The following is a 14,470-nucleotide window of genomic DNA, read 5'->3' on the forward strand; positions in this document are numbered from 1 at the left end:
ATTGCTAATTATTCCAATTAAATATTTACCCATATTTTGATGACGTAGTTCACAGGCGGTGTCGGGAAGAGATTATCAGGATATAAAAGGAAGAAAGAAAATATATCGAATATGCCTCCTGCTCCAGTGCGCTGGTGCATGGCTCTGGTGAGGTGGTTCCCTGTTGTGTTCATAACCGCCGTCGTGGTCTGGTCTTACTACGCATATGTGATTTATATGTGTTTTGGTAAGTTTTCTCAGAGTTGTCAAATCCTTCAGGTGTAAAGTCATATGATGATTGTCCATTGTCAACGAACAATAACATTATGAATAAGTCAGTAAATTATTTACATTATTACTGCTTTAGCAAGAAATAATTTTATCAAGATGAGGGCGACTAACACATCGAAGCATGGGCTTAGCACAGAATTTCACTTATTTGTTTAAAAATAGTTAAAGTTGATTCATCAGGTTTTCAAGTACTACTATGTAAGCTTAAATTTCTGAAGCAAGGGAATGACTTAGATGTTTCTTAAATTTACCAATACTGGTGGGAACTTTTCTGAGAATAATGTTAAGGGTTTTAGGAACTTATAATATAGTTATCCCTGAGCGAAAAAAAAAAAAAAAATAATAGCTTGCTTATCATTCCAATTTAAAGATTTGAAAAATGATTTTTTTTCTTTTTAAAAGACGTCTCTGTTTGTATTGAAACACCACCCTAGATGTCCAAATTTACATTTCCATTTTTCAGATTCTGTTTCAAATTTGCAACAGTACTCCTCTTTTCTCTTCTCCTATTACTATTCATTTTTTTTAGAATTCCCTAGCAAAAAGAACACCAATTTTTTCCCAAGGAGACTGAAGTAAAGTTCAAACCTCAGAAACATTTTCAGAGATATTTAAAATAGACAAAGTTAATTGAGTGCTTGTAAGTCAAGGCATAATGGCCATACTCACTTATGTGCCATGGGGCATGTACTGAATCCCCAGTGTAAAAATCAGTATTGATTTTATACAACTGATGAGTATGTTTTGGACAGCAAACTTTCCACTGATCAGAAGATAATTGAAAAGGTCATGCATGCAAATTGTCTATCCGGTCTTTTTCTACCTTGTCACGATGATCTCTTCATGCACACTGTAATGTTATAGACAGGAATAATGAGGAGACAGATATAGGCATGATGATTTCAGTTTGAAAAATGAGACTATGAAGACACAAGTTGAAATTTGTAAATTGCCCAAAATTAAATTTTGCTTCAATGAATGAACATTTATGTCATATTTTTGTTTTGATAGAACTCTGTTGTTATAAATATTATTATTGTTGTTGTTATTATTATTATTATTATTATTATTATTATTATTATTATTATTATTATTATTATTATGGTGCTGATGATGATGATGAAAATTTTAGATTGATTTGTTCTAAAGATAGGCACTTGGCAATAATGTATGAAAATGCTAGAGGTCTATAACAGGCACGTAATTGAGGAATTTATATGAAAGTGTTGCATTGTATATTTGAAATAACTTAAATTATTTTCATAATTAAATATTTTTTAAAAAATGAGGCTGTCTTCATTGTATGTATGCTTTTGTAAAACTCTGCATAATTTATTTAATACTTTCAATCTCATCAAAACATTTTGTCGGTTATCATCAGCTGCCTTCTTTTCTTTCAGTATCAGGAGTGGTGGACACAGTCGCAGAACAAGGTACTGTGACTTAGACTCATTCACATAGACACCATTGGTCTACAAGGATCGACCCAACTCTGCAGGGATCCTTGCTAAATGCAATCAGCTTAACTGAATGACAGCTGCCTCTTGTTTCCAGTGTACTTGTATAATCACCAGCTTTTCTGGAATCTACTTACGTAATGCCAGGAGGAGGCATGTGATTCACTTAAGCTGATTGCAGTCAGCGAGAGTCCATGCAGAGTTGATCTATATGGACTGATGGTGTCTGTGGGAATATGGCCTTAATGTCTCCAAAATGATAAACTTTATATTAGAATGTTTTTTAAAACATTTTTTATACATCTATTATTGGTGGCATTGAAATTTTTTTCCGCATGGAGTCTGTAGAGATTTAGTTGAAATGTTCCTAGAGTTTATTGATAAGTACTGCATCCTGTACAATATTGGCATGCATTATTGAGATGTACATAAATAACATTAAGGGAAAATACACCATCAAATTGATCAAAATGCCATTGATTTTGATGCAGTTTCAAAAAAAAAAAAAAATAATAACATCATGATTTTGACAAGTGCATAGTTTACATTGGATTAGAGTAGCACTCTAACTTACTTGTGTAACATATGGAGATTTTATAGATTGCAGTTAACAAGGAAACTGACTGTTTATTTTTCTATAAATCTTTCCTAATTGATTTAGCACTCCATTTTATGGCTATGAATCCTTTTTTTCCTTCTGGATGGTAAACTGCCAACAGTTTGATCACATAGTTGTAAGTGGAAGTACATAAGATTTAGTAAGCATTTAGCATCATACATGAGATTTTATTTCAGTCAAATTTTGATGTTTAACTGTGGAGCCAGTTGCTAGTATTTTAGTATGGTAGTCAGCTTCTTGATTGAAAAAAAAAATCACAAAGTATGCAAAAAACTGTATTTGTTATTATACACTAAATTTGTTTAATTCAGATAAAGACTGAAACAGTCTAATGCATAGAGTTGATTGATTGACAGTTTGGTACAGAAAAAAGGGGAAAAAATCTCCACAGAGGACTTATAAATAACAATTTCAATTTCTTTGGGATTTTTCCTGATGATTACGACACTAATGACGCAGAAGATGCTTAGTATGAAACCCTTTATTGCAGTATTTCTACTTTGATTAGCAGCAGTGAAGTCTTAGATAAAAATGTTCACTGGTTTCATCATTTGCCTCAGTGAGCGTCAGATACACGTTTTTCCTAATGGGCATGACAGAGAATCTATAGAATAAATCTTCCGATAGCTGCTAAAGGCATACCGTAGTGGAAAATTGCATCAGTGTGTTGCCAGTTTTGATTTCTTTGGATGTGGTATTGTCCAGTTAGATTTATTGTCTTGGTTTGGGTTATTTAGGGGAACTAATTGATATACATGTATGTCATTTTTTAGCTATATTGACAGCTATTTAAAGTTTCATTTCTGTTACAAAAGCAAATATTAAGTGTAAATATTTTAGTGAATAATAGTAAATTTGAAAAAAATAAACATTTTGAGTGCAAACGATGGGTTCACATGTTACTGAGTGATATTTAGGTGATTTTCTTTTTTACAAACTCAATCTCTTCATATATGTGAATATTTTTAGTAAATAAATGTAATTTAGAAACTAATGATGCATTGCAAGTTATTGATTTACAAATGCTGAAAATTAAAAATGTGTCAATTAATTTTGAAGCTATATATACTGGTATATTATAATAATTATTTTTCTGTTTCCAGTAATACTGTTGTTGCTGTACCATCCGTTCTTTCTATTCTTTGGCTGGTCTTACTGGCAGGCTATATATACAGAGCCTGGGAAAACACCTAAACAGGTACACTTTCTTTTTTCTGCATTTCTTCATTTTAAATATTCTTGTCTTCAGTTCAATTATAAAGATTATGTTATCCACCAGAATTTGTCCTTTTCATGTGTGTATGTGTGTGACAGTGTGTCTGTGTGTGCGTGCATCCGTGTGTGTATTTTACAGCCTTGAGTAGGAGGAAATGTGAGTATGTGGGTGTTTATACTTGTGCGTATGAGTAACTGCTGAACATTATTGCCTGTATCTTGGTGAAAAAGCATTGCAGTGATCAGAATAGATGAAGAATTGTTCAATAATCCTCATTTCTTCCAATACATGAGACGCGCCATACAATACAGCAGTACATTAGACCATCTTGACGCAGTGATGAGTGGATATCATTTACAGCAGGCGTCACTGGGCTCCCATCAGTTACGGCTTGAGATGACTGTCTATCAGGGGGTGATTGGATAATGTGGCAATGGTGTGATTGGTTAGGTTGTATCACCCCGAGGTTCAGAATGTTGGAAACACTTTGCTATAACCAGCACTTGTGTGCCATTTACGTATAGCTTGACTTGGTGCTCAAGACCCCATTTTTATGATTAAATGACATCACTTTCAGGTAATATACAAAATTTAATAAATTTACTCTGATTCCCCCATATAATCAAAACCATATATTCTGAATTATGGATGGAGGTCACCCCTATTACCCTCCTTAAACCAAGTGGAATCATTAAACAGTAAAATTTCTCTGGTGAATCTTAACCATATTACAACAATATTTTAACTGAGGTATTATGGAGTGCTGGTGGGAAAGTCTCTGTCATTACTCTGAAACTGAGGATGTGGGTCTTGCACTGTATAGATAAATGCAATTGTTTAAGAATGTCATTTGACCTTTAAAAGACATTTCACCACTTGTGGAATTTTCTGAAAGGGCATCAGAAGCAAATACTTGACCTTGACCTAAATTTTAAGGCCAAGTGAACATTGAAAGAAAAACTTGAGGACAAAGGGTCGAGTTAGATACATTCACATTCATAATGATACAAAGAGATGCTCATCATATATTATCCGTGTAGGGTTTTACCATGGAAACTTTTTCTAGTCCCTGGTTTCCATTTACATTCAGAGGTAATTCTGGTTTCTATTGATCTCATCTGACCTGAGAAAGTCATTAGTGAGACATTTATTGGGATGAGAAGCATATCATTGTCCCAAGAGAGGAATTTAATCGAGTGTATTTGCTCATAGGTAGATCAGGATTATCCTAGTATTATAATTATTATAGCAAAATGTACCCCTAAAGCAGTCTGTACTGTTTGATTCCTGTGTTTGGTTATATGCTGCAAATTGTTAAGTTGAAAGCAGATTAAAAATGATTAGATTTTGACTGAAGAATGTTTGCAGATATCTCTGACAATTTCAATAAAGCATTCAAGCCACTAAATTGAGTCAGTCATGCATTGAAATTATATGGTTTTCTCCAGAAATCTCGTTGTTTTGATAATAAAATTAGCATTAAATCACGATGATGAAGGGGCTGCCAGTCAGATTTTATCTTTTTTTTTTTCAGTTTTATCTCTCAGAACAAGATGTTGCAAGATTTGAATCTTCAGAGAATGAAGAGCAACAGCGACAAATATTGGCAAAATTGGTCCGAGATCGAAATTTACCAGTGCAATGCAGAACAGCTACAGGGGGTAAGCTGAACTCACTATCTACAACTGTGGATTTTTTGACTTCCATTTATACCGAATATAATTACCTTATTATTACCTTATACTTCATCACAGGATTGAATTATTACCCAAATTGTCGCCAAAAAAAAAAAAAAAAAAAAAAAAAAACAGATAATGGCAGAATTCTGAGTTACTGTCTCTAGTTATAGGCATATGCTGAACTGTGTTAAAAATGTAGTCATCAGTAGTTAATGAAAAAATTAAGCACATGTGAAATGGCATTCAATTTAATTTAATCGTTTTCATATCTTTCAGCATACAGATACTGTGAGAAGTGCAAATGTATTAAACCAGACAGAGCACACCATTGCTCTATGTGTGGGACGTAAGTAGAGATCATTGAGACAATTATGTCTTGTTATTCTCAGCTCAAGCTATGTTTTTGCCATAAACTAATGAGAATGAAGTTGTTGAGATGAGGAATGTCATTTGTTATAAAAAACAAGAGCATAGTGTTGGAGAAAATGAGGCATCAGGCATGCTTATTACTACAAGAGATGGCCATAGTAGACTAATTTGACACCAGTATCTCGTGTCACTTTGTCTGCTTGAATTAAAACGCAGTAATTGTGATATACACATCGTCATAGAGAGCGTATACTGCCTTACATCAATTTCATTTGTTAACCCCCCTCCAAAAAAAAATTAAAATGATAATAATAAAAGAAAGAAATGTTAAAGAAAGGAAAGGAAGCAAGAATTCTGATGAAAGAACAGTGAAAAGTGTATAAATAGGCATTTTTGAAGATGATAATGATACTGCACATTTTCTTGACTAAATAATTCTTTCTTTTTCAGTTGCATACTTAAAATGGATCACCACTGCCCTTGGTAAGTGTAAATAGCTGTAACATTTGTGAAATATGGTAGTATTTTACCTTTATTTATATATTATAATTTTAAACTTTATATCACCATTGCAAACAACACCATGTTTTGTTTTGCTTAATGAAAAATATTGATCATAATAATATAAACGTCTGATTTACTATTTTAAAACATGCCATTAATTGAAATTCAATACATTTTGAATGGCAATTTGTACTCATTTGACAGGTTTTTCTTTTTTTGGAGCCAATAATATTGATCAGGCGACAAAATAACCATAATTTCTTTTTCTGCGTAAGAAATTTCTTGACCTTCCACAGTTTATTCCAATGAAGCTTCAATTTTAATTTTTCAGGGTCAACAATTGCGTGTCTTTCACCAACTACAAGTTTTTTGTCATCTTCTTGGGATATGCACTTCTGTACTGTTTATACGTGACATTAACAGTGCTTAAATATTTCATAAGATTTTGGACGGTAAGTAGTAAACCGGGCTATTCCTTATGTGGCAATTAATGCTGAAATGATACAGATTTTAATGCTGAAATTTTTAGTTTGTATCCAAGGATAGCTTACAATACTCTTTGGCTTGAAAAAAAAAAAGGGAAAGGAGAATTTTATTATTCAGTGTCATTGATTTTGTGAGCAGTTGGCATATACAGGGTGAAGAGACGAAAATATGATGCAAGTAGGACCCAAGATACATCTTGAATAGAAAAACTTTATATAGTGTCCATTATTGTGACACTTATTGAGGCGTATGAGAAGAGTAATTCAATTGAGTGACAGTGGGTCCATGTATATCTTATTTAGCTGCCAATTCTTGAATGGCTGATTGATGCATGTAGTAATATTACAAGTATTGATCTGGTTTCAGAACAGCTTTTGATGTATATTTTTTTCATAGCATGGAATGGATTGGAGCTGAGATAATTGACATATTATTCTGTAAAACTACACAATTTAAGCAAATAAATTGAATGATTTGGGTCTTATTTAGTTCCTTCTTGTAAATTTACATTGGAAAGTGAATGCATATTTGAATAGTGTTTGCAAATATGGTCCTGCTGTAATTGTTTGATGCATAATTTAAAAGTTTTATTTGCTTTGAACCAATGCAAAAGTTGTAAGAAAGGTTGTTGTCACTCTGCAAACATCATAAGAAATGCTTTGTAAAGACAGGTTCAAGCTCATAATAACATTGCGGGTATCAAAACTTAAAGCAGGTATTTTGCTCCATTTCTTTTCTATAATTGGACCTTCTATACTTGTAAGTCTTTCAAAAACTCAATAAATGACAAATCTCAGCGTTTCTGTGTTCAGATATTATAACAATCTTTGTAATAAATCCTTGTTTCTATTGTGTTCTCAGCAGGGTGGTTTCCACAACGACTTGGGCAGGTTTCACATCCTGTTCCTGTTCTTTGCCTCCGTGATGTTCTCTATAAGTCTCATCTCACTGTTTGGCTACCATGTTTTTCTAACCCTACACAACAGGTCAACATTAGGTAAGTGAACATTTTCACATAGAAAATTTGGCACTTTTCATTCTATTTGAGGGTTTTTTATCATTGTTAAAGGGATAATAACTCTTCATTTTGGCCAAAAATTGAATTTTCCAGGAGTAAACAACAATTTTTCCATACTTACCAATGGTTAATGAATCCATTTTTACATTCAAAGTTAGTCCCTGGTTTTATTCTAAAAAGTTTGGTTTTTTTGTTAAAATCTCTTAAGAGATTATAACAGAGTATAGCCATCAATGGAGGTCATATGGTCTGAAGACAATAGCTATAAGTGCCGTTTTTTTTTGTACAACAGAATATATTATATTTCTACGAGTTGTTCACAATGTTTTTATTGTGAAATATAGATCTCATACGAAGAGTTATTATCCCTTTAAGATATGACTTGATGAAGATAGGTAGCTTTGCTGGATGTATAGACATAGAAAATATGACTTTGGGACATTTAAAATGTGGGTAGTATACCTTAAAGTGCATGATAATTACATTTGGTACAAAATTTCACCATTTAGGTACTTAACTTACATTACCAAATCACTTAAGAGATTTGTAAATTATTTGAAAAGGGTATGGTATTTCCAGGTATTTATAATATAATATAATATAATGAAAATGAGTACTTTCAAACTTCTGTGTAGAGGACAGAAGGAAGATTTAGAACATTATTTGAATGGGGGCTTATTCTTTCCAGAATCATTCCGAGCACCCATATTTAGGACTGGCCCAGACAAAAATGGGTTCAGTCTTGGGAAAAGAGCCAACTTTCAGGAAATATTTGGTGATGATAGGAAGAAGTGGTTTCTACCAGTATTTACTAGGTAACTATGCATTCCTTTTGGGTCAGATGTTGTTTTGAAGTCTAAAATGGGAATTGATAAGTGCATGTTTTTCAGGTGTTGGACTGCTGTTTGCTGTTTTGTCTTAGAAAAAAAAAAGATAGTCACTGTAACATTCCCATTTACTGTATCAGAATGAATTTGTTAGCTATGGCTAACTGTAAATGACACTGGCTCCATCTATTGTACAATCTGGAAGCAGGCTCTTTCAGCTGGTTTGAGGCAGTGCTGCTCATTGCTGATTTTATAACTCAGCATGTTGACCCTTTCTCTTTCTTGTAGTCTTGGCGATGGCTTGTCATTTCCAACACGAGTAGATGCTAATGTTGCGAGCTCGTACAACACGATGAGTGAGACAAATCCAGCCACGGCAAGCCCAAGGTCAGAAGTCAAATCAGTGTTTTTTTATTTTTTTGGTGTGCTTTGTTGCATATAGTAGCCAATGTATATTTTATTTCTGTCCAGGAAACGCACAGTTTAAGATTTAACTGGTAAAAATAAAAACTGGGATTGAAGTCATTTTAGCACCTTCTACAAGTGGAAAATGGTTCATATTTTTGTTTCTAACCCTAGCCTTAATTAGAAAAAAAGCAAAAAAATACATTGGCTTCTATGTGTTTCGGTGTGCTCTTTAGAATACTAATCCTCATTGGATCTACTTTGATTTCTAGATGTGTTGCTCGACTTGCCTGAGTCATAAGGTGTGGGTAACTTTTCATTTTGCTTCTTACAGTGCATGCCAGTTTGATATGTGTGTGTGAAGTAGGGTCTTTCTATTAACATATCTTTTAATTGTAATATGTGATTGCAATACTTGAAAGCTTTGAGTATTTTAATATTTTCTAGTCTGAAAATTGTGAGGTGAGATTAACACTTACTTTAGCCTGACATTGTGAAGTAGTTAAGATTTTTGTGTAGAAATATTTTGCTACCTCAATCTCCAGGGCTGTCAATATATATGTGTATATCTGATCATTTAGATGATATTGTCAATTATTGATAAAATAACATGTCAATTCACATATCATGTTTTATATAAAAGTACTATTATTGATAAGTCAGAGAAAATTACTATATAAAAGTACCATTTTCAATGAGACAAGTTTCACAAAATATCTCCATATTTTCTATTTCTTTAATGGACCTCTTGTCCTATTCCTCCATAATTGATTTCCCCGTGTCCCAAGTGTCTACTCAGTAGTAGTAACACAGTCGGGAACTTCACCTGATGGTCAGGTTGTCATATGTTGGGAATATCTACATGCTCGCTGCAAGAAATTATTAGTACACATCCCACCCAGAAATTAAAATTATTCTTTAGAGAGTAAAGTTTGATGTTACAAAGTTAAGATTAGAATTATATTATAGACTTGGAGATAGTCTTACACGTACACCTATACAATTGGGAATATAAATGGAGCACTGAATTGGGTTGAGGGTAAGAATTTTTTTCTTGAGGTACAAACAGGGCTAATAAAATTAATGAAAGAGCATCTAAAAATCACTCAAAGAAATAGATGGTTTAAAGTCACCCAGATACCAAAGATAATTACTTAGTCAGTTTGAACTAAATAATTTGGAAGCTCCCCAAAACAGTGCTTTGTTAGATATACTTAAAATTGTTAATTTTTAATTAATTTCAGAAAAATTGGTTGGCTTCATGGCAGAAATGATGTTAATGTTAATTAGTTAATCAATACAACAGATCTTAAAAATTAAATAAAGTAAAATATTGCAAAAAGTAATAACCTTCTCATACCCACCCACGTGATGCTTCACTCCTTCACTTGGAGATTACACAGCAGGTGGATGATATATAGAAGGCTTTGCTTTTCAGATATTAAAACTCAGAGTTATTATTGTCCCAGCAGACAACATTAACCAATCTAAAAGTAGGAGAGCATTTAGAGAGGGCAGACCTCCGCCAAGGCAGCTCAGAGTGCAGACCTAAGCCAAGGCAGCTCAGTTCTCATAATGGATTAATTTATTACTAGTTATTAATGGATCACCACTAAAATCCAATCGATTTCAACTAATCTCTAATTTCTTACCTGCTCTGAAAACTGTAACAGAATCCTTCCAAAAAAGGCAAAAGCGTAACCCCCTTGGTGGAGGTTATAAACAAGACGCAACTATTATACCAAGACTTGTCAGTGACTTTACCCTGAAAATTATGTAATATGTTTGTTATAAATACCAAGTGGTTGGAGTGGCTAACTCTAGATGCAGCATTGGTTGAAGGATATAGCATATTGCAATGTATATCTGACACTGACTGGATGCTTTCACCTTATACACTGTACTGCCTGCATGCTGGGTTACAGCAAAGTTTATTGTGAGTTGGGGGAGAAGTTGTAAATTTCATTTAGATGTTTTTATTGAAGAGCTGTGTTTTGTACATTGGTTTCCAGTTTGATTGATATAATGAATGTGAAGGCTACTGTAATGTGAAGGCTACTGTACATTTGTTATGATAATTATATCACTAAATTGAAGTTGTAAAATCTACAGTTTAGTGCTTCTGGCATTCTACACAACATGTCTTTGTTTTATTTTCCAGCTTTGGAGATGGTGTGACTTATCCCACTAGAACAGAGGATATAGACTCAGATACTCTACTGGGGGCAAGACAGAGATGGGCAGAGGAAGGCGGGGAGGAGGGTGAGTTACCATTGCCTAAGATTTATATTGTAATGTTTTTTAATATGTTTGCGTAGTACTATTAATATAACTGTGTTGTTTAAATGTGGGTCAGAAAACAAAGAAAAATAATTATATTGTGTAAATCATGTCATATTTCGTCTCCAAAGATTTGAGATTAAAGCATGCAATGTATTTAGAATTGAATCTGTTTTTGTTGAGATTATAATTATAAACATTTTTTTTTTCATTTCTAGAAACTTCTCCAGTAGGAACGTCAAAAGTGCATTTGATCAATGAGCGATAACGTGGACTGGACTTAGACGCATAGGGATTTGAATTTGATGTTGTACTGCCAGAAACAACTCTGATCTTTCATACTCTATCTCTGATGTACAGCTACAAGTTGACAAATAAATAGAACTTAGATATCAGGATGACTGTGTTAAGTGAGTGTTGAAGCTGTTGTCACATGAAGACAGTCTCTCTGAAATGGAAAGTATGGATTTGGATTGAAAGTTTGTGTTTGTTATATTGCTAGAGGAAGTTGAGGAAGCCAGATAGTCTTTACTAGAAGACGTTGAAGTTATTCAGTTCACATTTAATGAACAAACTATACACAATTAAAGTGAGCTTTATTTATTCCAGGAATAGAATTATGTTGTGGATAAAATATATATTGCATCCTTGTAAGAAGTGTGTGAAAATGAGATTTGTCTGTAAAACAGACATTAATTCACTCACCTTTCTGTCATTTTGTGTTGATGACATTGTGAGTCACAAAACAGTACTCTGATGGTGCATTCAAACCTGGCTACACTTAAACCGAAAATGGTCTAGGTACTACACACTACAAGATACACAGATCACATGGGGATCCTAGTAGGAACTCCCATCAGTTATTTGTTGCCTACACTATTTGACATTAAGCAGGACAGGTGTGAATGCCCCGTGACACTCAGGGTGAAGAGACAGGTGTAGACTGTGGTCACAATATACAGGGTAGATACAATGTTGTAATATAATACAGCAAAGGCACACATCGACACACATCAAGTGTACAGTTCATATTTGACTGGGGAAGAGAAATGCACACTATATATGATGTTGACTATTATAAATATTAGAAAAGGTGGTACTGATACATGTTTAGGCTTGAATATAGCTATTATTATTATTTCTAAGATAAAGAAATACGCAAAACTGCTCACTTCTTGAATTGGTTTATTATCATCAGGAGGAAGACTGATTTCCTTTCACTAGCTTTATTTTCCAGTGTTTTACCTTGAATATGATGACAAATTTCACTTTTGTAAGACTAACTTTTTCTTCATTTAAAGAACCAATCTCAAGGTAACGCTTCATATCTTGTTTGATCAATTGATTTGAAACATTGCTATGGTTATTAAGATACACTTGACTAGCTAACATATATTAATATATAACAGTAACTAGACTTGGTATATTTATTATGTCATCGTAAGTTTGCGTCTGTGATGATCTGTAGCTTGGCCACAGGAAGGTTGAACCATGGGGCTGACTTGCCGGGAGTTTCCCCCAGGATTTTTTTATAGACATGTACAGGACACATGAATAACTTTTGTTCACAGTCTCATGCTTGCAGATGCTGGTTTGACCTATAAGAATTTCTTATGTCAATAGCTGTAGAAAATTAACTAGCCAGTATTTTGTCAGCTGACAGTCAGACTTCAAGAAAACAAGGGCAGTGATAGGTAAATATCACTTAATTTTCTATTGCTATTGATGAAAGAAACTGCATTTGTCATTTCAAGCACATAGCCAATAAAACTGTACAACAGTTTGCTTTGTCACTCTTCAACATAATGTATTATATTGTCATAGACACCAGTTTTTGTTTCTGTGGTATTTTACTTCAAAGTATTAAACATGTTTTGTAGCAGGTTTCAGGGACTTATTGTAATGAAAGCAGGGTGTCAAGTTCCTATTTTTCCTACTTTTTTGGGGAGATTCCCATTTTCTAGTGAAAATTTCTATTTTTTCCTATTTTTTGAATACATTTTTTCGTTATAACTTGACACTCTGTGAAGGGTGACTGAGAAGGGCAACATGAATGAAACATGCTTCTACAAAGTAGACCTAATATTATTATCTTAAAAGATGAAAGACACCCCCCTCCCCGCAAACTTCCAACTTCTGGCACAACTTTCCATCTCTTGTGAAATTGTCATGGAAATTTTGTAATTTTGAATGTTTCTAGTTTGATGTGGACACCTCACTGACCCAGTACTGAAAACGGTGCACAGATGATGGTTGGTAATTTTTTGGTTTGCTGAAAAGTGATTAAAAACATGAATGTTGATTTCATGTAGAAGAATAAGGTGCTCCACTCCTGAGTGTGTTCTACATATTTTGAGTGAAAAGTGGACCACATCATTCCAGGACAGTAGGGGATCACTGTACATTACATAATATGCTAAATACACTCAGAACAACCAAATCGTGTGTGGTACAGCAATATTGTAAGCACATATGAAAAGAACCGCAGCTTCTTGCAAGAGTTTTGTTCGTGATAATGTCAAATGTGTATAACAATAATGGTAGTTGATACAAGGTATGGAGGGTGGAACAAAAAAACAGATTAACCATTCTGTTCATCTGGGCCTTACAAGGCCAATGAATGTAGAGGGATGATCATGATGTCATTCATTTCTATCAGTTGATATTTAGGTTGCCTGTTCGGGTGTTAGCAAATGTTGGGTACAGAATGGTTAGATTTCATGGAATATTTTAAACATGAGCAGTACCATGATAGCAACCCAACCTGACAGCTCTAAGTGAAAGGGTTTTTTATTTATGTTTTTCGATTCTTCATGTTTAGGACATTTGTTTAAAGGTACAAAGAAAAATCAAATTGTATTTATTTCTGTGTAAGTGTCACTCTTTATCCTGGATAATATTGCTTAACAAAGTTCTCTTTTTTAAAGGGGTCTTAAAGCCCTACCAGAATTCCAGCTATAAAAAAGTATTTTGTTGAATGTGTTTGATGCATGGCTAGCCTTTTGCAGAGGGGATAAAATGTTATTGCGACAATTGCCTTTTGTGCTAGAGTTATATTGTATAAGACAGTGCTGTTGAATAGACATTGTAAGATTATAGACGTGTGTAAGTCTTCAATAAAACACGAGTAAATTTATTATTTGAGTTTTTTATTATCTAATTAAAATCTTGTATGATGATACTTCAAAATTTCTACCTTATGGGGAGTTTGAAACATTATCCATTGTTTTCTAAATTTTAATAATAGAAAAGATATTGTGCATTTATGTACATACACTTTTACTGTCATTTTAAAAATCATTTAAATATGGGTGCTTTCCCAGAGATTTAGATCGATCTA

General features: G+C 33.5%; 1 protein-coding gene across 3 annotated transcripts; it reads left to right on the forward strand.

The window, feature by feature from the left end:
* Window positions 1-32: 32 nt before the first annotated feature.
* On the forward strand, window positions 33-14,266 carry LOC106156697 (palmitoyltransferase ZDHHC15B). Of its 3 annotated transcripts, none has more exons than XM_013532074.2 (12): window positions 34-226; window positions 1,671-1,703; window positions 3,450-3,544; window positions 5,097-5,223; window positions 5,518-5,587; window positions 6,061-6,093; window positions 6,446-6,566; window positions 7,465-7,597; window positions 8,307-8,433; window positions 8,734-8,832; window positions 11,012-11,112; window positions 11,349-14,266. In XM_013532074.2, exons 1-12 carry the CDS (start codon window positions 112-114, stop codon window positions 11,396-11,398), a joined length of 1,104 nt encoding a protein of 367 aa, XP_013387528.1. In that variant the 5' UTR covers window positions 34-111; the 3' UTR covers window positions 11,399-14,266. The 3 variants fall into 3 exon arrangements, with proteins under 3 accessions (XP_086863944.1, XP_013387528.1, XP_013387524.1); XM_013532070.2 differs by having other exon boundaries at window positions 35-226; window positions 7,462-7,597; XM_087007818.1 differs by lacking the exon at window positions 8,734-8,832 and having other exon boundaries at window positions 33-226; window positions 7,462-7,597.
* Window positions 14,267-14,470: the final 204 nt, after the last annotated feature.

Source organism: Lingula anatina, chromosome 3, assembly GCF_051362555.1.
Source record: "Lingula anatina isolate TDL-2025a chromosome 3, LinAna3.0, whole genome shotgun sequence".
Lineage (NCBI taxonomy): Eukaryota > Metazoa > Brachiopoda > Lingulata > Lingulida > Lingulidae > Lingula > Lingula anatina.

Excerpts from the sequence above, each read along its gene's own strand:
- LOC106156697 (XM_013532070.2), top strand. The coding sequence starts at position 112 with ATGCCTCCTGCTCCAGTGCGCTGGTGCATGGCTCTGGTGAGGTGGTTC. Across the intron at positions 1,704-3,449 it reads GGACACAGTCGCAGAACAAG|TAATACTGTTGTTGCTGTAC; the intron begins GTACTGTGACTT and ends TTCTGTTTCCAG. Across the intron at positions 5,588-6,060 it reads CATTGCTCTATGTGTGGGAC|TTGCATACTTAAAATGGATC; the intron begins GTAAGTAGAGAT and ends TTTCTTTTTCAG.